This window comes from Herpailurus yagouaroundi, unplaced genomic scaffold (genome assembly GCF_014898765.1).
Source record: "Herpailurus yagouaroundi ecotype Mexico unplaced genomic scaffold, PumYag 67690, whole genome shotgun sequence".
NCBI classification, from domain to species: Eukaryota; Metazoa; Chordata; class Mammalia; order Carnivora; family Felidae; genus Herpailurus; species Herpailurus yagouaroundi.
Genome location: NW_024420490.1, coordinates 999,665 through 1,024,063, shown reverse-complemented (window position 1 = coordinate 1,024,063; position 24,399 = coordinate 999,665). Strand labels below are relative to the sequence as shown.

Below are 24,399 nucleotides of genomic sequence, written 5' to 3'. Positions count from 1 at the left end.
TAATGATAGTTTTTAAACAGCAATTAGTAATACAGTGTATTTTATGCATGAGTACTGCTTATCACACATATACTTTATTTCTCAGTATTGTTTATCTGTTTCTTGCATGTAAGAAGTTCCATATAATAAATATCATTTTAAATGAGTTTTTCATTGAAAGATGAATAAAAATGGGAAATCTTGGAAATAAAGGTATGTTTTATGTCCCCATGTATGTGTGTGTGTTACAGGATGCAGTATATACAGTTTCGAATTTAAATTCTTAAAACTGTAAAGGACAATGATTATGAAAAATTTCCTTTATATCTACTAGGATACGCACTTAAACTTCTATGCACACATTTAAGTTCTTCATCAGAATATAAAACTTCAGGTATTAAAGTCTATAGTAACATAAAGCAATCTCAGTCACTGTCTATAGTTTCTATACATTATATTTTTATAAAGGAGTTAGTTACTTACAGAGGTATTTAGGGTAATAAACCTTAAAGCAGTTGATGATAAAGCGCACAAAGTCCATGTCCTAAAACACAGATTATACATTTAAAGCTTTAAGACTATCCACATTAGGGAGCTTTAAATTGCACACTTCCAAAGGTGATAAACTATTAAATACAAATGAGACAATTATTAAATTGTGTAAAAAATAAGCTCATATATAAATATATTCTCAGAGGTTAAGGTTTTAAGTCATTAAGCTACTTATAATAATCAGTCCTAATATCCAGTGAAAGAATTCAGACACTTAAACATCATTCATGTTATTTCCAACTAGTGAGATATGCAGGCTAAGGTAACATGGCATTATAAAGCAGATCGAAAGCAATCCCTACAGAGAAATTCTAAAAATCTGTTGAACAGTTAAAGAATTACTGAAACGAGCATACCGTTTACAACTTTACTACTTGCAATGATAATACATATAACCTATCAATTCTGGTATATTTGCTTTTTACACCTAATTTCTACACCTTGTAATAGCTTTAGTAAAATACGTTTTATCAATCTCTTACACAACAGCTAATCTGATCATACTGGTGTGCTGTATGTACTTCACTGCTAACTTCTTTCCTCTTATTTAGAGACCCAGAGGCAGAATTTTTTAGTTTACATTCGAGTGTTGTTCATGGACTCCAATCCCTGGAAAACTTTATGAACATAATTGTCTGTTGCTTCTCCTGCACCGAACACAGCCAACATGAAATTTGGTTATGAGGGTTACTATTCACATGGATCGTTTCATTCCGTGTCATTCCCTGGCTGCAAGCTGATTTACTAATCCTGACTGGCCATCTTAGAAGGGCTGTAGAATGAAAGATAACTCTGCAAATTTAAATCCATCAGTTACTGAAAGGTGAGCTGTCCCATAGATGAGTCTATAAAGTCATTCCTAGCATGTGAGTTAGAGTATCTTTAACTTCAGCAAACTGAAAAGTAAGCACCTTTAACTATCTTCAGTATTCATTATGGAATAAACCCTAGTATATAATGGTAACTTTATAACTAGTCATTATATCCATTGTGCACCGAGGTAAATAATTTGTATTTAAGAGTCAAAGAAATATCTCGAAATAACGAGTTATATAAAAATTTGGTTACCTGTATATGATCTGTGGCCCCCAGAGACTCTGCCAAAAGTCTTTATCTAAGATTCTTGCTTTCATCTTTTAAATGGATAGCGTTGCGTATAAAATCCCAAGTTACTGCTAATTCAAGTGGATTCGATGGGATGCCACTGGTGAAGTATATTAGTGGGTGCTACATTAAAAAGCTCCATGAAACCTGGTGCTCTGCATTCTGTGAGGATGTCTTCAAGGACTGTTTATTATCTTGTAAAATGTCCTCCCTTTGGGGATCCAAGAAATACTTTTCTTTCTAGTTCAAGTATCAGGAATGAATACACTTCTCCTAAGACACTGGTTTTAAAGTGTGGCCACTGAATAATTTTAAACGATTCCATTTCTTTCAGGCAGGCCACTGAAAGACTGAAGCCCGATTAGTGGCCCAACTCTAACAAATAACTTTTAGCTTTTTTTGCCTTGTAATTCTGCATACATGTTTATAAGCCAACTTAAATCCTTTGTGAATCATGAGGAAGTCATATATAAAAATATCTAAATTAAGGGACACCTGGGTGCCTCAGTTGGTTAAGCGTCTGTCTCTTGACTTCAGCTCAGGTCATAATCTCACGATTTGTGAGACTGGGCCCTGTGTTGGGCTCTGTGCTGACAGCTCAGATCATGATCTCATGGTTCATGAGTTCAAGCCCTGCATCAGGATCTTCGCTGACAGCACGGAGCCTGCTTTGGATTCTGTCTCCCTCTCTCTCTGCCCCTCCCCAGCTCACACTCTGTCTCTCTCTCTCTCTCAAAAATAAACTTCGAAAAAAAATTAAAAAAAAAAAAAGATTTCCAGGAGTTAACCACCAGGCAATGAGTACGAATATGTATACTTTAAGGTTCTTAACATACTTTGCCAAGTGGATTTTCGAAAAGGTTTCAATGTCGCCCCAGGGAGGTGTGTGGATGCTCCTTCACCGCTACCAGAAGGAGCTAAGGTTTGAACGTAAGAGACAACAACAGCTATGATAAATGTGCCAAGGTGGCCCCATCACCGCTGAAGGGTTCGGAGTTACCGCTGAGGTCACGCAAGGACCCCAATTAAAGACTGGTGGGTTTTACTTATTTTTTAAGCTTGGCAAAATCCCCTGAAGAAAACGGGTCTTCAAAGCTAACCAAATCAAACAAAAACCCCAACGAGGTGACCAATTGCTGTATGTGCAAAAGTCAGGTGAGCACCTCACAACTGCCAAGCATCGTATGAATCTGATGGTATTAAAGAGAGCGTACCTTACTTCACTCCCTATTTGAGTGTATTACTCTGTGCCAGGCACAGGGTTACGTGCCGTAGGATATTAATTCTGACAGAAGAGTTCACTGTTACCACTTCTGCTCATGACCCTGCCAGCCTCGATGTCCTACCTTGACATTGTGTGTATCAGACGAGGAGCATTCCTAGGAAGTACACAGTTTCAGTGCCAAACACTGAAGCAAATTTATTTCTCCACAAATCCTATTTCATGTCTGACTTCACTCACGATACGGAAGGCAAAAAATAAATCCCAAACATAACTTGGTTAGCTCAAACTTGCAGCGATGTCTGGTTGGGAAGAGTGGCAGGGAGAACATAATGATAAATAAGGCTTTGGAATTAAAGAAATGCTTACAATGCTATTTATTCCAGTTTCTGACAGGTCAAACATCACTGTTACAGGTTTCCCATTTTCTCTTTTAGCATAACGTTCCAACCAGAATGCGATAAGCTTCTTTTTGTCCAGTGTGGTTTTATGGTCTTTTATGTGATACTTCACCCTGATCCAGACTTTTAACAGAACACGGGATATAAATAAGAAAAATATTTGTCATTATATTATTTTATGCATATATCATTCCTATCCCTTGACATTTTTCTTCATTTACAATAAATTTTCTTTCTCACGTTAAAAACATCACTTCCTTCTTTTCAACGGGAAATAGCGTGCACTTGGGAACCTTAGGGAGGAGCAGAGATGTAAACTATTCTCCCCTCGTAGGAAATAAACAAACTTCCCTAGTAAGTAAAGGGGAAGAGAAAATACAACAAACAATATTTGGTAATAACCTAAAAGTACTCTTCACCTTGCTTAACCAAAAAGCAAGCCAGTGGTTCTCTGGAGCACTAGAAAAGACCTTCCATGCGGAGCAGCAGCTTAGACAGAGGCTGGAGTCCAGTCAGGGCTGGGAGCCGCAAACCACTCAGAGCACTGTGGCTGGGACAGGCTGTGGCGAGTGCTGGGAAGAGGCGCTAAGGAGACAAGGGCTGGGCTGAAAGGGCTCCCAACGAAATGCTAAGGTAGCTGGGGCCCGGGGACGGTGTGGGGTCACCACTCCTCGTGGAGAGGCAAGGTACTTGAGATCACCCAAGGGGACTGTATTGCTGTAAAGTAAAAGACGCCAAGCAAGGAATGAAGTACGGGACGCATGTGGAAAGGACAGCGGAATGACAGGAATGAGGAATGAAGACAGGGAAGGAAGGACTGCCAGCCAAAGGAGGGAAATGCTAGAATACTGTTAAAACTGGACCAGACTGCATGCCGCATAGAGGGCAAGCAAGCCAAGTGCTCAGGGTGCGGCTCTGATGTTCTTGCCAAGTCCCAGCCTTGGCACCAACCAAGCTGGATTTAGGGTCAGGGCGGGGGCGGGGGTGGGGGAGGGGGGGAGGGAGAGGGGTAACAGGGGGGTCACCGGGACAGCAGGGGTGGTCCTTAACGCTCCTCCTGCTATAGCAGATTTCACAAGAAGCTAAGGGGAGAAGGTGGGGGCAGGGCCTTGAAAAGTCCATTCAGCAACCCTTAGCGACTTGAAATTTGCCTTTACCGCTTTATCATAATGCCAACAGACCACACAATGAAGTGTCTGACGCTGTGTCAACACGGCCCTAATGATCCCCAATTGTAAGGAACTTGATGTGTGGTACATACGGAGAAGGTTCTGACTGTTATTAATTCAGCTGACATAAATGCATCTCAAAATCTTGACAAGCCAGTACGTCAATTCAATATACTTACACAACTTGTTGCCTTCTTTGTCATAACCGTGCAGATAAATACCACCTATTTCCAATAACCATCTGGGAATGGAAGATTCAGTGAGGTCTAAAAAAGGATAAACCTGATGAGTAACTTTAACTTAGGAGCGTTTTAAAGAGAAAACTTACAATGTAGGGGCGCCTGGGTGGCTCAGTCGGTTAAGTGTCTGACTTCAGCTCAGGTCATGATCTCACAGTTCGTGGGCTGGAGCTCCACATGGGGCTCTGTGCTGTCAGCTCAGAGCCCACTTCAGATCCTCTGTCCCTCTCTCTCTGACCCTCCCCTGCTCATTCTCTCTCAAAATAAATAAACTTAAAAAAAAACTTGTAACGTAAAGGTTAATGTTATATAGTAGGTCTGATACAAAAAAAAAAAAGACAAGCTTATTCAGACATCTGGAAAGAATCTCTGGCAATAAAAAATTTTTTCCTTACTAACTAAACAAACCAACTAAAGACATGGATGAGAGAAATGGGGAAAAATCCATTTCCCTTGACACATCATCCATTATTATATGGACACATTTCCATGTTTTGGTTGTTTCATATAATAACTGTCAACAAATACTATCACTATTGGGACAATTTCAAGATAACATGCTAGTAAATATCCACATTATAGTCTCAGAATTGATTTAAAAAATCACTATGGCTTCTCTAGTAAATTATTTTTCTGTAAAGTTTGATATCAAGTAGAGTCTAACACATTTTATAATCTTAGGGTGAGTGGAAAATACTTCAAAAAAAAAAAAAAAAAGCTAGATCCTTTAGCAGGACAAACAAAACAAGGTCTGCCCAGTCTGTAATGAGGGTAAGAACCAACACAGCAAGGCAGCAAATGCCAAGGCTTTTGTTTCATTCACCCTGAGAACTTTCCAAGATTCGTTACCTTTTTTCTGTACCATTTACCGTATCTCTGCTATTTGCCACCGGAAACTAGCAGTTCTATATAAGAAAAAACTAATGTTGAGTTTAAAAGTTTATTCTGAACTTAAATAATTTCTATTTCTTTGCCGGAATTTTAAATGCATCACTGTTCATTGAAATGACCTACAGTTTTTACATTTCCAATCAAACTATCTCTTAAATACCACCCTCTGCTTCCTAGATTCTTTCTACAAGTATGAAGACTGGGGAGAGTATCTGCTCTGGATTTATTTGTTGACTTTTTTTGTCTTAACTTTCCAGACTCACTCACTCCAGAGTTTGTTACTCTCAAGGTCAGGAAATCCTTCTCAGTACCTCATCAAAACCAGTAGTTATGGGGGCACCTGGGTGGCTCAGTCGGTTAAGCGTCCGACTTCAGCTCAGGTCATGATCTCACGGTCTGTGAGTTCGGGCCCCGCGCCGGCCTCTGTGCTGACAGCTCAGAGCCTGAAGCCTGCTTCGGATTCTGTGTCTCCCTCTCTCTCTGACCCTGCCCCGTTCATGCTCTGTCTCTGTCTCAAAAATAAACAAACATTAAAAAAATTTTTTTAAAAACCGCAGTGGTTATGCCATATTCTTTGTGTTAAATTTTTAGGACAGACATCATGGGTAATTTTCCTGTGAAGGTTGCTTCATCTACTTGGAAGACTATTTAAAAACCCCTTCCAGGAGTTAAAACCCATTTTTTGGGGCAAAATGTCCATCTAGAATTGGGTCTTGAAATCAAGAAGTTAAGCAAAGGCTGCTATAGGCATCCTTGGGGATAAGCCTGTTTTAGGGATCCCCCAATCATTTAGTAATGCAACAGGGAGCACCTATTAGCACAGGAACTCAGGGACAGAGAGAGACAATAAGGCAATAATGAAAAACAAAAAACAAAAAAACCCAAACTAGGAAAACAGTATCTCCTTACCTCTAGGCCTAGTAGTGAAGATGCTGTCTTGCTATTGTTCAATGGTACCCAACTAAATAAGCGCAGATTAACTCTGTTCGGGGTCAAAGAATCTGAATGTAATTTTGCTCTCCAGTGATCTCATTTCCCTATGAATGATACTGCTTTTAAGACATTCATAAGATGCTCCCCGTCAAAGTGTCAGTGGGTTGTCATAAAACACTCTATTTTGGTGTTTTTGATGGTTGCCAAAAATATCTGCAAATACACTATTTGATAAATGTAAAACTAACACTTATGCAGGGCACAGTATATTGTCGAGGTTAAATTGAACGGCTTACCGTTGACAGACATTTCTTTCCTCCACTGAAAACTCTCATCAAGCATCTTCAGTGTTTCATCGACATTATTATGCCTCCAAAGTAAGTAACTTTCAACCCAGTTATCATCTTGTTGTAGCCTTTCAACATCACGTGGATCATATTTATCTGACTTATCTAAGGAAAAACAATAATAAATGGCCAAGTCAGATAAATTCTGCACTGAGGAATACCAAACGCTAATGCCAAAGGAGAAGAAAGATGTACAAGACAAGGCTAAGCTCCAGAAGATAGCTACTTGAAGGGTGCAGTTCAGATGAAAATGCAGTTTAAAGGAGTGATGGCATTTGTAATTGAGAGGAGAATAAAGTTATCCAAGGATGGCAAGTTTACTTTAAATGTGCCACAGTAGAATTAAAAAATAAGACCACAGTCAAATATTTTGCTGTTTCATTATGTTACCTGAACTTGAAATCCTTACCCTAGTCAATGAAAAGATGAAGTTTTTTATGTAAAGAAAAAAACTGTGCTTAAGAAGACATTTGTTTGGCAATGCTTGTTGAAAAAAATGAAATACAAAATGGAAAACTGACCATGTGTGCAGCAGTCAACGTTTCCCATAATTGACTGGAGTAACTGTTTCCAATAATTTCCCATCATCCACCTGCACATGTGCTATGGTATCTTCCACATTTTGGTCCATTTTTCTGTAACTGACCCGTGTCTCCTCACAACCACCTATGCACATCCAGGTTCTGCCATTCTGCAAGACTTCTTTCAAATGCTTCCTCTTCCACAAAAATTTCCCTGAGCCCAGAAGTAATTCCTTCCCTCCTGGGAACAGCTACAGGACTTAAACTGGGCTTTTTTTTTTTTTAAAGGCATTTAGCATGTTTTCGTTCCGATCAGAGTTACTGGCATACATGCTGTATCTTCCCACACAGGGACTGTGTGTAGCAGCACCATCTATCCATTTTAGGAGTCCTCCAAAGCAGACTACACTGGTGCCAATGAAAAGGCCTCCAGGAAACATTTGTTGAGCGAATCTGTTCCTTCTCTATTTTTATTATCTCAGCTAATGGTACCCTCCCAGGGGCCCAAGTGAGAACTTCAGAAAATTCCCTGGCTCCTTCATCTCCATTTTTTTTTTTTTTTTTTGCATCTGGTTAGACTCTAAGTTTTATAGATTCTCTCTCCTCGCTATTTGCTCTGCCTTATTTCAAGTCATCAGAGATAACAGCCGAAAGGGCAGGAAAATACAAAGTGTATTCAAAGACTCTTCCTTCAGTCTCAATTTCCTTATCTTTAAACTGCTTTAGACGATCACAAGGTTGTGTGAAGATCAGATGAAAATGTATATGAGAAAGTACTTGGGAGCTTAAAGCACTATAAAATGCAAGATTAGACCATAAGCCATGCACTTGTACAGTGTCACCTTGGAGGCGGTTTTCAATATCCCGACTCTATTTTTCTAATCTATACAATGACCAGTTCTGTAGTAGGTAAACTTTGGAAAATGCTTTTTAGCTCTGCTACTCAAAGATTTGTCAGTATTCAAAGTACAAATTTTCTTTAGTTCTGATTTATAAACATGAGCCGGATATGAGAATTTACATGGTTTAGCCTCAAGAGGCCCCTGCGAGCAGGTGCCCCCTGAAGAAGCACCATCCAGTCCGGCCACTGGACAGCCCTCTCCACTCAACCAATACAGTGTTTTCCCTGAAATGACAGGCTGACTTCTTCATTTCCGAGAACATTTCTGCCAAATACCCAAGTCTGAATAACTACAGTTTACTCGCCATGAAAAATGTGACTAATTCAGGTGTCAACTCAAACGCGCAGGAGTGGTTAGTGTGTGCGGCCCAATTTTGTCACACAGAACGTGAAAAGGACATGTACTGAGGGGCCAAGCCTTAATAGAGTTGACCGCTTCATCAGGGACTTTCTAAAACAAAATTGGCTTCTGCTTTTTTTTTTAAATTGCGAGCACCCACAATGAAGACTCCAATGACCCCTCGTCTTGATGGGCACTGAGGAGCCAGCACTTTTGCCCATCACTGCTTCTGTGTAATCAGCTCAAATGTCAACACAGTGATAAAGACACATGGCTTCTCAGTATTGTTATGAAAACAGTTGTGACCTCACAGGTTCCCGCAGAGTCGTGGGCATCCCCAAGGGTCCAAAGACTAAACTTAGAACTACTTACCTAGAACAACGTGGCAAGCGGTAAAAACTCAATAAATATTAGCCGCGGGGCGCCTGTGTGGCTCAGTCTGTTAAGCGTCTGACTTCGGCTCAGGTCATGATCTCGCGGTTCACGAGTTCGAGCCCGGTGTCGAACTGTGTGCTGACAGCTCAGAGCCTGGAGCCTGCTTCGGATTCTGTCTCTCCCTCTTTCTCTGCCCCTCCCTTGCTCATACTCTGCCTCTCTCTCTGTCTCTCTCTCAAAAATAGATAAAACATTAAAAAAAATAAAAAAAATATTAGCCATAATACGAAGTATAAAACATTATTGTTATTATCATTATTACTACCACTGTTGCTATTACCACTAGGGATACCATAAAAGAGACAGTGCCTGTTACTAAGAAATTTAAAACGGACTGCTTTTGAATAGCTTTTAGGGATGCAGGTATCTGAAGTTAGAAATCTCTATGTTAGGGGCGCCTGGGTGGCGCAGTCGGTTAAGCGTCCGACTTCAGCCAGGTCACGATCTTGCGGTCCGTGAGTTCGAGCCCCGCGTCGGGCTCTGGGCTGATGGCTCAGAGCCTGGAGCCTGTTTCCGATTCTGTGTCTCCCTCTCTCTCTACCCCTCGCCCGTTCATGCTCTGTCTCTCTCTGTCCCAAAAATAAATAAACGTTGAAAAAAAAAATTTAGAAAAAAAAAAAGAAATCTCTATGTTAAAATGACTATTATTATCAGAACATGTATTTGCTTGTGAAATGCTTGTTCAGTATTTACCCCTAGACAGACGCAGAAAAGAGCAAGGAAAAGATGCAGAAGGAAAAGATTGGGGAGGGGGTCCCGTGGTGGTGGTGGGAGGGAGAGACGTGGAAAAAAAGTCCAGCCAGAAGAGGAGAGGAGGACTGAGGCAAGAAGGGAGGAGAGAGAGAATGAGAGAGAAAAAGAGAGTAACCTGGGCATTCAAGGGAAGGAAAACCTGGCCTGGGCCTGCAAGGCCACGTGTAATAAGTGTGTTGATGACAACATAATTTGCTGCTTTCAAATACTGCACCAGCGCAACTGAACCTGCAAGTGTGAGGTAGTTTTCAGAAAACTAGTCCTCTGGCAAAAAGAGATGTTACAGGAATAAACTAAAGATGTACACTCAAAAGGAAACTACAGCTCCCAAAACATGTATTTGTGTACACACGTCTGCCCCCCACCTACTGAGGACACTGTTTTGAGAGACTTTTACCTCTTGATAATTAAAGCATAAAGAGGAAGAAGAGATTAGTTTTATATACATACATGTACGTATACATATATATTCCCATAATACCTTTCATCTTTCTGTGAACCACTGAAAACTTTCATTGCAAACCAACATTAATCTTGGGTGGTGGGTTCTATTTATTTATTTGAGAGAGAGAGAGAGGGAGAAAGTACACACACTCGAGCAAGGGAGAAGCAGAGAGAGAGAGGGAGAGAGAGTCCCAAGCAGGCGCCGCGCTATCAGGGCAGAGCCCGACACAAGGGCTCAATCTCATGAACCACGAGATCATGACCTGAACCAAAATCAAAGAGTCAGGCGCTTAACTGACGGAGCCACCCGGGCACCTCTAGAACTGTGTTTTAAAAGTTAAAAAACATGAAAAAACGTCTCGCCAGATTCAGTATACAGGGCAGAGTGATGGGAGTCTGAAGACCCATGCTACTAAAACCACGTAGAGGGACCGAGCCAGCTGCTCTAGGCCTGATTTTCTTCTCGGTGAAATAGAGATGAGGTCTGTCTACCCATCGTCCTATGAAGATCAAGAACATCCCCCAAAGTTTAAATAATATATAAATGAATTGTGATTAATGTAAGGTAGAATTATACCCATTAATAGAAGACTAAATTCTCACTGACCTATTAGTCAGTTGAGAAAATCTTAGAAGTATACTGTAGTGATTATAAATGTGCCTGCAGTTTAGATAAAGGTTGGAAAAAATACAAAAGTATTCTGATAATGAAAACTAGAGAACAGTGATGAACTGGACAGCATAATGATGTTCAAAAGCAGCAAACACATAGCTGTGAAACATTATAGTAATTTAGAACCTCTTATTTCTCCAGGACTTGGAGCACTGACCAACTTGAAAGTCCTGGTAGGGCCCTGAAATGGCATCTGTATTAGCTGGACCATTTCTACTGGCTGGACTGCGTTAATGTCAACAATGGGAGCCATCAAGCTGAAATAACAAAATATTCCCTTAAGGCCATCCTCTGTTAGTAGGCCGCAACCTACCCTAAATCTCTGCTTTCCTATGAAGCTATCTGGTGAGAGACTGAGAAGCAGGTGATCTCTTAAAAAAGGGATTAAGCCACTGGCCTACACCAGTAATTCTCAAACTTCAGCACCAGTCAGGATCACCAGGGGGGCTTGTTTAAAAAGGAATTATTGGACCCCACTCCCAGAGTGCCTAATTCATGGGTGGGAACCAAGACTCCATATTTGTACCAAGTTCATACAGGATGCGGACACTGCTGGTCCAGAGACCAACATTTCGAGAACCACCAGTCTATTACAGGTGCGGGCAAGCTTTTGGTAAAGGGCTAGATGGTAAATATCCAAATACCTTAGACTTTCAAGGCCACAGATGGCTGCTGTTGCTGCCCTTTTTTTTTTTTTTTCCCCAGCAACCCTTTAAAAATACAAAAACCACCCTCAGCTGGAGGTCTATAGAAAAAACTGGTCTGTTGTAGAGAGGGGAGGAGTTTTCTATCTTAGATGAGATATACCTTCGTTTATTTATTCAGGTCTTCCTTTGATGTTTAGTAATATTTTATAATTTTCTCAAAAAAAGAAAAAATGTTGCAAATGTCTTCTATTAGATTTAGAGGTTTCTGTGTTGCTATCTTGAGCCAATAATAACCAGAAAGGAAAACTTCATACCTCTTATTTTCCTTGCCATACTGATAACTAGGTTATTTTATATACTCTAGAATTTTAGAAATAATAGTGAAGATCACTGTCTTGCCCTTGACTTTATGGGAAGTATTTTCAAGTTTCACAGTTAAACATAACATTTGCTGTAGGTTTTTAGAAGATACACTTACAGAAAGTTTTCCTTTGCTACAAGTTTTGCCTGCTTTATATAAAGTTGAATTATAGCCAGTGTGGTTTCTACCTTTATTGAAATAAACATTTTTCCCTCATTTTGTTAATGCATACATATTTGTATTTGCTCAAATAAGTATGGAAAAAAGAAAAAACAAATTCAGTTAGATCAAGGGAAAAGGGAAGGGACTGATGAGGCACATGAGGTGAAAGATGTCTGATGTTTACCTTTTTTTTTATTTTGAGAGAGAGCACATGGGAGGGGCAGAGAGAGAGAGAGAGAGAGAGAGAGAGAGAGAGAGAGAGAGGGAGGGAGGGAGGGAGGGAGGGAGGGAATCCCAAACAGGCTCCTCATTGTCAGCATGGAGCCCAAAGCAGGGCTCAATCTCACAAAACTTGAGATCATGACCTGAGCCAAAATCAAGACTCAGACGCTTCACCGACTGAGCCACCCAGGTGCCCCACAATGTTTACCTTTTTATGTGATTTTTATTGGTGAACTGTACCTAGTCAAAAATTTTATTGGAAAGCATTTTTTTAATGTGGTACATTCCTCTGCTGCATTTTCTGATCGTGAATCATCTTTGCATTCCTGGGACCAGCAAAACTGCTTGGGCTTCATGTGTACATGTGTATCTCTGTGATGGGGACAGTGGTAGAAATCTATGGCTCCCAACTCAACTTCTTGAATACTCACTGATCTATTTATGTTTTTTACTTCTAATTGAGACAATTTGAGGTCATTTTTCTTTTCTCCAGAAAGCTTTGCACTTACTCTAAGTTTTATAACTTACTATGATAAGGCTGGTGATTGTATTCTCTCAGGATTTTTAAAAAAACTCTCCACCACATCTATAATTCTGTCTGCTGTTTGCTCCCAGTGTAAGTCTTTGCATTCATCCCTTTGTATTAATCAGTCATCCTAGGTTTGTCTGTTTCACCAGTCCTTTCAAAAAAACAGCTTAGGGCACCTAGGTGGCTCAGTGGGTCTGACTCTTGGTTTTGGCTCAGGTCATGATCTCCAGGTTCCTGGGTTTCAGCCACGCATGGGGCTCTGCACTGTCAGCATGGAGCCTGCTTGGGATTTTCTCTCTCTCCCTCTCTCTCTCAAAATAAACAAACAGACATTAAAAAAACCCAACTGAAGTTTATTCTACTATCTTCTTTCCTATACCATGAATATCTGCTCCTATTTCTTTCCTTCTACTTTCTCTGTAAATTTATTCATGTTCATGTTGTAGCTCCTTGAATTGAATCTATTGCTGATTTTTATGGGGGCCTTGTTTTCTAATGAATGAAAGACCACAGATATTCTGCTCAGCTTTAACTGTTTAATAATTTCCATTGTGATATCTTCTTTAACCAATGGTTATTTAGCAGAGGTAAGAATTACACACATTACTGGGAAGTTGTTAACCCGTGGGTTATTTAAAGGTATGTTATTTTCGTTTCCTAACATTTGATTTTTGAGTACCTGTTTGACTTTTTTTCTTTTTCTCTTGTGTTTTTGTTGGGGCTGAAACCCGGGATTTGTGACTTCTAACATAGTTGCCTAATGGCATAAAAACACGGTATGTGTGATCTAGCTGCTTTGGAATTTCTGAGACTTCCTTTATGACCTAATATGTGGTGAATGTTTGCAAAAGCTACAAGAGAACAAATATATTTTCTTTTTTTTAAGTTTATGTATTTATTTTTGAGAAAGAGAGCACAAGGGAGGAAGGGACAGAGAGAGGGGGACACAGAATCTGAAGCAGGCTCTAGACTCTGAGCTGTCAGCACAGAGCCCGACGCGGGGCATGAATCCCCAAATTGAGAGATCATGACCTGAGCCGAAGTTGGGTGCTTACCGACTGAGCCACCCAGGTGCCCCTATATTTTCTAAAGTATATATATTCTCTATTGGGCAGGAGAGACTATACATTTATACACACACATATACATGTATGAATCTATGATCAACTTTGCTCGTTGTGTTAAATGAAAGTCTAAAGTCTTGGGGAGCCCAGCTGGCTCAGTCAGTAGAGCATGTGACTCTTGATCTCTGGGTCATGAGTTTCAGCCCCACGTTGGGGGTAGAGTTTGCTTAACACAACAAAAAAACATTTTTCATAAAATCTAACATCTTAAGGCTTTCTTGCCTGCTTGTTCTGTGTATTTGTGAAAGGTTTGTTAAAACCATTCAACATGTTTGTGGATTTCTTGAATTTCTCTCATAATTCTGGGAGCGTTCGCTTTATGTATTTGAAGGCTATATGGTGAGACACTATTTTATGTTGTTAATTCCTAAATGCAATACCTTTTCAGGGTTCCATTTATCAACAGTAGAATCCCTTTTGAAATGTACTGATGTTTTTCATTCTAAATATTTCATCTAACAAAAGTGCAGCCAACACAGTATCACTTTTGGTTAGTATTTGTTTTGGACACTTTTTTCCATCTCCTTATTTTCAAGTTTTCTGCATTAATTTTAATAAATTTAATAAATTTAGTGTTTTGTAAGTAGAATGCAATTAAGGTTGTAAAAATCTGCTCTGTTAATAAGTATGAATTGGTTTACGTTTATGGTAAGGTGATAAAGTTGGGGTTATTTTGCTGTCTTACTGTCTTTTCTAGTTCCTATGCTGTTTTTCTCCTTTCACACTTCCCGCTGGAGAGATTCACCTTTTCATCCCTCCATAGCTTGGAAATTAAATATTTATTTCTGGAGCTCAGTGGTTACCCTTCATTGAAATATTCATTTTATTGACAAAATCTACAGTTAATTATCTCTACCTTCCTTCTAAATAATTCAAGTCCTTCCAACCTCCCTACACCTGCCAATACTGTTAAAAATTTTTTTACTATTAACATTTGGATTTTTTTTTCTTTACTGATTTATTTACCCATTTCTTTGCTTTTCGTTGTTTCTGGATCTTTCTGCCTCTTTCCAGGTTCTATATTCTTATTCATGAAGTAGTCTAGTAATTTTTTATTAGAGATGGACTGTCATTCTTTGCATATCCTAAAAGAATTTACCCTCACCTTTGACTAAATATTCTAAATGGGCAGTTACCTCCCTTAGCATTTTCAGGAAATTATTTCACTGTTACCTGGCATTAACTGCTGCTGAGGAGAAATCAAATAGCAGTCTGATTTCTGTTCCTTTGCAGACAATCTGTCACTTCTTTCTGGTTGTCTGATTTTTTTTCTTTGTGGTGTTTTGACAGTTTCACTATGATATGCCTAGGGAATAATTTCTTTTTCCTTCATGATGCTCAGATCTTATCATGCTTTTTTAACCTGAGGATTTATTGTTGTTTTAAGTTTTTTGAGAGAGACAGAGAGAGAGAGAGAGAGATGGAGAGAAAGAGAGAGAGTCCCAAGCAGGCTCCACACGGTCAGCGTGGAGCACAATGTGGGGCTTGAACCCACAAACCGTGAGATCGTGACCTGAGCCGAAATCAAGAGTCGGATGCTTAACCGACTAAGCCACCCAGGTGCCCCACACCGGAGGATTTTTTTTTTTTTAATTTTTTTTCAACGTTTTTATTTATTTTTGGGACAGAGAGAGACAGAGCATGAACGGGGGAGGGGCAGAGAGAAAGGGAGACACAGAATCGGAAACAGGCTCCAGGCTCCGAGCCATCAGCCCAGAGCCTGACGTGGGGCTCGAACTCCCGGACCGCGAGATCGTGACCTGGCTGAAGTCGGACGCTTAACCGATTGCGCCACCCAGGCGCCCCCCACACCGGAGGATTTAATGTCTTTTTTAAACTCTGGCAAACTGTCAACTATTTTACCTTCCAACAGCACGGTCTCTTTTTCCTTCTGGATGTATATGGGGTTTCTCATGTCTTTTATTTTGTCTTACACAGTTCTGATTTTTTTTCCTCCAATGATCTGGGTATAGAGTAATTGCCTGTACAATAACTTAAAAACTGTCTATGAATGTCCTATGTCAGTGAATATATAGCAGTATAATGGGAAAAGAAAATCTTCTGCAAGTCATGGCCCTACTACTATATATATATAGTATATTATATATATATTATATATATATATAAAGTAACTATATATACATATTACATATATAAAGTATATATATATTATATATATATATAAAACTAATTATATATATATTATATATATAAAGTAACTAATGTCAAACACATTCTATACATACATGCCAAATCTCTAAGGTCAACACAAATTCTGCTGAAAACAGTTTGGATTGAAATGCAGCAAATTTTTGTCCTCCCTTTCCTGGATGAACAACTGCAAGGGGGAAAAAATTATAATTTCTGTGAGCTCTACTCCATCTCCTTGAGATCTAATCAAACCAAACTTGGATGAGAGATTAAAATTTTCAGCGATGAAAAATCATTCATGCACTCCACCACCCAGAGGACACAGATTTGGTAAACAGACCCCTCTTTGCATGCAAGCTTTTCAAATAGTTGACTAAATACAAGTGACATGTTAGGAATGACAGTGTACTAGTCATAATCTCTAAAGGTGCATAATCTCACTAAACATTTGGGATGAACATATATGAAGAAGAGAAGGTATCAACAACTTAAAGAGATGAGTTAAAAAAAAATGTTTGCCAAGCACTGATCAAAGTTATTACTGAGAATAAAGATACACAAATCAGCAGGTCTATCAATTCCCTACCCCATCACCCATTTACCGCTCAAGTCTCCCTGCAAAGTTACAACCTTATATTCTCCACGACAGGGGCTTGGTATTTTTAGATATGGAAAACAAGGACAAAAATTGACAAACTCTTAAAATCTTTTCCTCTTATTCTGATCATGACAATGTTAAAATGTTAACCTTGAGAATGTTATAAACGTGGAACAAAATTTAAGAAACTTCAAGTGTCTATCTGCCTGCCTTTTAAAGGCCTCCACTCTTGGAGGTTAATATATAACTCATTAGTTATGAGGACTAATTAATCTGTGGTCTCCCACCATATGCTAGCTCGAAATGGAGCTGGGGTATTGCAGATACAAAGATTCTCTCTCCCTCTCTTTCTCACCCGCCCACCCCAAGAAATTCCAAACTAATCTAGAGATAACTTATTGAAATTAGTGAGAGCTGGTAAGGTTTTTGAATTCAATATCAATGTAAAAAAGTCAAATGTACTTTCTGCTAACCAGAAACAATCATTTAGAAAATTCTTAAGAAATACCATTTAAACAACCACAAATACATAACACGTAAAGTATCTGGGAATAAATTTAACAGAAGTGACTTAACTTCTTTGGAGAAAATTATAAATCTTTCAACAAGGAAGTGTTTAGCAGAGATATACCAGTTCTTAGATAGGAAGACCCAATCATGATGAGGTCAAGTCTCCCAGAACTGGTCTTCTGATTTAACACAATTTCATTCAAAATCCCAATGTCAGTTGTGGGTTTGTTTGTGTTTTTTTGCAGAAACATGATAGGCTGATTCTATAATTTACATGGAGGAACAAAGGGCCAAGAAGAGCCTGAAGAAGTGATTTTCACAGAAACCAAATGGCCCATAAAGATAGGAAGAAATGCTCAATCTCACTGGTACTCAAAGCAAGGCAATTAAAACCACAATGAGCTATCCCTACACCCTAATCAGATGGGCAGCAATTAACAACAAACACACACCAAATTTTAGAGTGGGGGAAAAACAAGGGCATTCACAAACTGCTGGTTTAAATGAAAACCGGTGCAATCACTTTGGGAAACTGTTCAGCATTACCGAATAAAGTTGAACAGGTGCCTCATCTATGACCCACACATTTTGCTGTTGGGCACAAACCCTACAGCAGAAAGTTCTCAAACTTCACGGTCTCAGGACCCCTTTAATACTCTTGAAAATAACTGAGGGCTCTAAAGAGCTTTTTAGTTTATGTGGATTATACGCGTAATTACTCCATTAAGTATTAGAACTGAAAGTTTTACACATGACAACACAAAAGCACATGTTCTATCAGCTGTCAGAGCAATGACATCATCACATGCCATGTGACCTCTGGAAAATGCCACTGTATGCTTGTGAGAGAAGGACAGTGAGAAAGGAAAATGATGTTTTGGTGTTATTGTAAAAGTAGTTTTGAATTCTCAAGCTCCTTGAAATGGTCTCCAGGAACTACAGTTCCTGGGCCAACTCTGAGAACTGATGCCTTAGAGAAAGTCTAGGCATCAGAGATCTTTAAGACTCTTTGGGCCGCCTGCGTGGCTCAGTTGGTTAAGCGTCCGACTTCAGGCCATGATCTCGAGGTTTGTGAGTTGGAGCCCCGCGTCGGGCTCTGTGCTGACAGCTTGGAGCCTGGGGCCTGCTTCGGATTCTGTGTCTTCCTCTCTCTCTGCCCCTCCCCGGCTTGCACTCTGTGTGTGTGTGTGTGTGTGTGTGTCTCTCTCTCTCTCAAAAATAAACATTAAAACATTTTTTTAAAAAAAGAACGTTTGGAGCAGCACTGCACATAGTAGCAAAACTTAGACACAACCCCAAATCCATCAACTGGTATTTTCATTCCATGCACTATTACACGGGTATAAAAAGGACTCAAGCACACTTACGTTTGATAATACAGATGACTCGTGAGTTAGAGAAGCGAATCATGGAGAAATACATTCATCTTCTAGAGTTTAAAAACAGGTAAACTTAATAAAGGACTGATGTGGAATACGTCACAGGTGGTAAAGCTAATGAAAAGCAAGAGAATGAGTAACAGCAAATGCAGGACAAGCAGCCGCCCCTGAGTGGCAGGGCTGGGGGTACACAGGAAGTTCTGTTTCTTTGGCTGAGTGGTAAGTGTATAGGTGTTTACTCTATTCATGATTTATACAATCTGTACTTAAAAGAGATTTCAAATTATAAAAAATAATAAGCCAAGACAGGGGCACCTGGGTGTCTCAGTTGCCTAAGCATCCAACTCTGGATTTCGGCTCAAGTCATGATCTCATGGTTTGTGAGTTAGAGCCCCGCGTCAGACTCTGGGCTGACAGTGCAGAGCCTGCTTGGGATTCTCCCTCCCTCCCTCTCGTTCTACCTCTCCCCCACTTGTGTGCATGCATGCATGCGCTCTGTCTCTCAAAATAAACTTAAAACAATAATAAGCTAAACAAAACAAAAATTAAAGGACTAGAAAATTATCGGAAAGAAAATTATTTAACAGCAATGAAAGAAACCACAAAGGAATGGATAATTTTGAATACATTCAAAAAATGAAAAAAGTGAAAGTGAAACAAGTCCAAACCAATTTTAAAAGCCACAGTGATGAAAAAAAAATTGAAACTACAAATCGATGTAAATATATGAAAAGTAGGTTACTCTCACTAGTAACCAGATGCAAACTAAAATAACCATCAGTTAAGAAATGATGACACTATACATGGGGAAGGCTGTGGGAAGACTAACACTTTCACACCTGGTGGTGGGAATAAATCTTGGTGTGACTTCTGGGGAGGAAAAGTTAGCACGCAGATGAAGTGTCTTAAAAACAGTCACACTCTTGAAACCAATAATTCTACTTCTAGACATGAATCTTAAGGAAGCCACCTGAACTACCGTACAAAAAGCTGTATTAACAACTGGAAAGAATCTACATATCCAAATAGGGAGTATTGAAGATAAAAGAAAATTATCTTTTACTTAGGGGACTAAGTATTAAATGCTTACTTCATCCATATGGGGAAATAAATTTGATCGTGTCAATAAAACAATGCAAGCCCTAAAAGTACACACACAATAGCCTTTTAACTACTTTTTTAATGCATGGAAAAAAAAGACCAGAAAAAAACTGCATCTACTGTTAGCAGAGCCATCTCTGGATGGTAAGCTTATGGTATGACTTTTTGGTATGATCCAAATTCATTTAAATAAATTCACACATTTGGGAAGTCAAGAAACAAAGCTAAAATAAGAAAACCCACCAACCTTTCAAATGTTCTCCAAACTCACTTGGGTACACACACTTTGCTTTTGTTCAAGGCTCTCCATGGTACATTCCCACTGTTTTTAGCGGATGTGCTCACCCCCCCCCCCCCATTAAAGCTCATCAAAGCGGACTTCCCATGGCTTCCCCAACATGCCCTGCGCCTTCTCACTACAGCTCAGACTATTTGATCCATCTGGATCACTTTCTCCACCGGGCCAAGTTCTACCATCTTCCAAAGTTCATGAGAAACACCACGTTTTCTATGAAGTTTTTTCTCACTTTGTGCTAACCCAATCACCCCGATCAGATGTGATCTTTTCCTTGTCTTTGACTTCTACAGAAATTTTAGCACCCTTATTCCTCTTGACACAATTTGCCTGAACTCTAACAGTTAGCCTGTTTTAACGCCTCTACTGGATTGTAAGTTCAGGAAGGGGCTCTATCTGTCTTCAGTTCTTTTTCTAATATTGACACACTGCTTCCCAGAAATAAGCACATAATGAGTATTTGAGGAACCAAATAAATTACTGTCACAAGGGAGTAGTCTCTTGCCTTTGCCACAAGAAGGAGGAAGACAGAATGGGAAACGTTTCTTATTTGAGACTTTGTGTGGAATTTCTCACAGAAACAATGACAGAAAAAAGGACCATTTGTAATGCATGAAACGATTATGGACTTTTATTCTTTTTGCCAGCCACAAATCTATCCATAATTGGTAACTTAATTTCCATGGAAACAAAAATGTGCTTGGAATTCCCAAGAACCTACCTCCAAAAGAGTTTCTGGAGTACAGCCAGTGCTTAAAGTGACATATTTGCAGATAATACTTTCCTTTAGGAAAAATATCACATTTGTTTGCTTAAGTCAGCCTTAAGTCTCTTCTGAAAACATTGCTAATGATAATAGGGTGAAATGAAAGACAGAGATAGAAGAAAAGTGCCTGTTCTCTAAGCACTTGAGTTAATTTCTAAAAAGTAAACCTGAAAGGGCAAACACAAGCAGATCAAAAACCCCTTTTTACCACTTTCCTACTTTTCCTTTACCTGATGCAGTATCTCAGGAAACTCAAACTTTAGAAAATCTTTAAAGATTTTTATTTTTCCTTTCCCGTGCAAGTCTTTAAAATTGAATTAGTATTTACAACAGCTGTGCAAGATGCCCCACTCACACGTCACGTGTATTCACACATACCCAAGCGTGTATATTTAAGGACAAAACCCTGCCTATAAAGTGTTTTACTTTGAAATAATGCTTGTCTTTATGAAATGTATTGTGAGGGCTGTTCTTTGTCAGATTTTGGCGGGGGTGGGGAGCCAGTTCGGACTACTCATAATGCAGACTTGGATTAATCTCCCCATGTATACATTTAAGCATTGCTATATTGAGTATATATTGAAAACTGTGTTAGGTATACTGAGGTGAGTCAGACCCTGCCCTCCACGTCCACAGGTTGCCCTAGACCCAAACACATTCCATCGGACGAAATGAACAGTAAGCGAGTAAACAAACGAACATGATAATTACAGGTTATGGTAAGAGCTGTGAAGGAGACAAACAAGACAGGGAGGCTATTTAATAATCAGGAAAGGTCTCTCAGAGATATTTAAACCAAGATGGGAAAGAAAAAAAAATGGTCCCAGCCATACACACTATCTGGGCAAGAGCCTTCCAAACAAAGAGAAGTGGAGAGCTCCCGAGATAAACACAGATTCAGTCTGTTTGAAGAACATAAGAGACGCAGTGTGGCTGGTCGTGTTTTTCAAACTGTGGGTCGCATAGGTTGTGATGTCAATTTTGTGGGTCACTGCACCAGGGAGTCCTAGGTTTTCAGAATAAGTATTCTTGAATGAACTTTTGCTTCGGTTATGTGTTCATGCGTAGTAGATTGCAAGATGTGATATGTTTCTGACTGTGGGCAGTGGTGAAATCTGTACTAAGCGAAGAGAGTAGTTACGGATTAGGATTGGGGGGGGCAGCAGCTACAGCATGCAGGGCCTTGCTGTGCAGGCCACCATAAAGAACCGAGATTTTCATTCTAGACACAGTGGGAAGGTACTGAAGGGTTTCAAGTTGGGGAGTGACACAATCCAATTTGACATGCTGGTGTTGCCAAAGATTTTCACTGTAGTGAAATTGAGAAAACTTGAGCACAAGCCCAGGCCTAGCCACTAACACCAAGGATTTGGAGCAAATCACTTAATCTCTCTAGATCTTTCTTCATTTTAAAAATGAGAAGGTTGGACCAAGATGACTTTTGAGATCTTGTCTATTGCTACATTTTTCTGACTACACACACACACACACACACACACACACACACACACATATTCTGCTTCCTCCTTTGGGTGAGTACATGGCTATTGGGGAGCCACGAGCACATTAGGTCAAGTTCTGGATTACTTCTTAAAATACTATAAACCATGTGACTGTAAGAATTACATCTCTACAGAAAGCAATTTTAGAATTATCTCTTTACTGGAACCAGCTATATTATTAGACATGAGATCTCTGGGCTAAAAGTGAATCGAGTGCTTTTGCAACTCTCTAGTGCAAAGTTTGGGATGTGAAGAAAATTGACAGGGAGGATGAAAAAAGATTTACTGACCAGGTTATTTGGAACACATTTCCTTATTTATTCTAGGTCATCAACTGACATTTAATCTAGGGCAGTCTAAAGTTGCAGAGAACCTCTGCTGAGCCCTCAAGATGCAGAAGCTTAACCCCTTCCACAGCAGTCAAAGTGATTATGCAGACAAAACAGTTGTTGAGAGCTTGCAATAGGTTAACCCCATGGTAGACAGTTTGATATATGCTTTTTCAGTTAATCCTCCTAACGTAATTATTCACGTTTCACAGATATGGAAACCGGGGCTTAGAAAAGACAACTAAGCTATTAAGTGGCAGAGTCAGGATTCAAATATTTATTCCACGTTTATAACACATTATCCTGTAAGGTTTTTTTTTTAAATTTTTTTTTAACGTTTATTTATTTTTGAGACAGAGAGAGACAGAGCATGAACGGGGGAGGGTCAGAGAGAGGGAGACACAGAATCTGAAACAGGCTCCAGGATCTGAGCTGTAAGCACAGAGCCCGACGCGGGGCTCGAACTCACGGACCTCGAGATCATGACCTGAGCCGAAGTCGGCCGCTTAACCGACTGAGCCACCCAGGCGCCCCTGTAAGTTTTTAAAAATGACTGTACAAGGATTAAGCCATCAGTTTCAAGTATCTGGGACATCTGTTCAACCACATGAACACATAGTATTCAACCAATGAATCAATTCTGGACTCACAGGTACTTTGCTAGGTACAGTGCGGTATGACAGAGAACTTGTTCCAGTACTGGAGGGCTGCTCCGTGGGTAGCATACTGGGTAGTATGAAGTGGAATTAGGCCAAGTATCCAAGGAATTTGTATCCCCAATTAAGTACACGTGAATAGCATTACGGCAGTTTCCACGTTTTTTTCTCTATTGTTGCTGGTGAAAGGTCAGCACAGAAACTGTGCACTGTACGGTGTCACCCGTGCCGTGGGCCTTGCAAGTGTTCTCCAAGTTCCATAAACTTGAGATGCTAGAAACTCACCAATTTCTAACTTACATTAACCCTTCAGGAAGCAATGGGCGTATCACCTGCCCCATTGGAGCCACCGTGCATGGGATGTTAGAAGAAAACCTTGGAAACGTGCAGGGCCTCATCCCTGTGAGGGTCGAAAGGGTCCCTAAAGCCTCCCACAGAGACGCCCGCCAACACCTTCGGAAAGTTGGGGACGCTCATTGCCTACCTGCCTCAACACCGAGAACGCGGTACCCACCTGTCACATAATCAGCTTCGAATCTCCGTCGGGTCTCAGAGACGAGCTTGGCTTTATTCTGGGTGTGACACTGAAAGGGAGACACGAAGGGACGCTTAGACACCACGCACACCATCCCGCTTCCCTTCAGCCCAGCCCACCTGCACTTGGGGGCACGGCCCCCGGACTTCAGAGGAAGCTTCCGGATCTAGGGGAGGGGGGGGGGACGGCAGCAGTGCGGTCGGCTCCTCACCTCGGCCATGGTCGCGCTCGTGGACGTGATTTCGATTGCCGTGGCCACTTCCCCACCTGTCCGAATATCTCATCACTGGCCGGGAGGGCCGGGAGGTAGAGAGGGAAGGGCGGGAGGTGGAGACCGTCGCGTGACACCGGGAGGCGGGCGGAAGCGTCGCCGCGCTGCCCAATCTGATGCGGCCGCTTGGGTCTGGAGGCGGGACCAGGAGCTTAGCCTGGCTTTCCATTAGCTTCTGGTGCGGGCTCCGCTCCCTCAGACAGCCCCTGCACTGCGGACCCGCCTCCGCCTACCGCCGGATCACGGGAGCTTACAGCGCCGAGCTCCGCCCGAGCAAGCTCCGCCTGCCCCTCTCTTTCACAACCTTCCCTGGAGGCCCCGCCCCCTCAGCCTCCCTTGGCAACCGTCTCCGGGCAG

General features: G+C 40.6%; 1 protein-coding gene across 2 annotated transcripts in view; it reads right to left on the bottom strand.

Moving 5' to 3' along the window:
* Positions 1-24,115, bottom strand: part of MOSPD2 (motile sperm domain containing 2) — a 53,919-nt gene extending 29,804 nt beyond the window's left edge. For both annotated transcript variants that reach the window (XM_040468316.1, XM_040468315.1), the window contains exons 1-6: positions 23,983-24,115; positions 23,751-23,820; positions 6,787-6,942; positions 4,607-4,693; positions 3,227-3,381; positions 463-523 (exon numbers count right to left, since the gene is read on the bottom strand). In XM_040468316.1, the coding sequence (XP_040324250.1) occupies positions 463-523; positions 3,227-3,381; positions 4,607-4,693; positions 6,787-6,942; positions 23,751-23,820; positions 23,983-23,991 (538 nt within the window). In that variant the 5' untranslated portion in view covers positions 23,992-24,115. The remainder of the gene's footprint in view (positions 1-462; positions 524-3,226; positions 3,382-4,606; positions 4,694-6,786; positions 6,943-23,750; positions 23,821-23,982) is intronic.
* Positions 24,116-24,399: the final 284 nt, after the last annotated feature.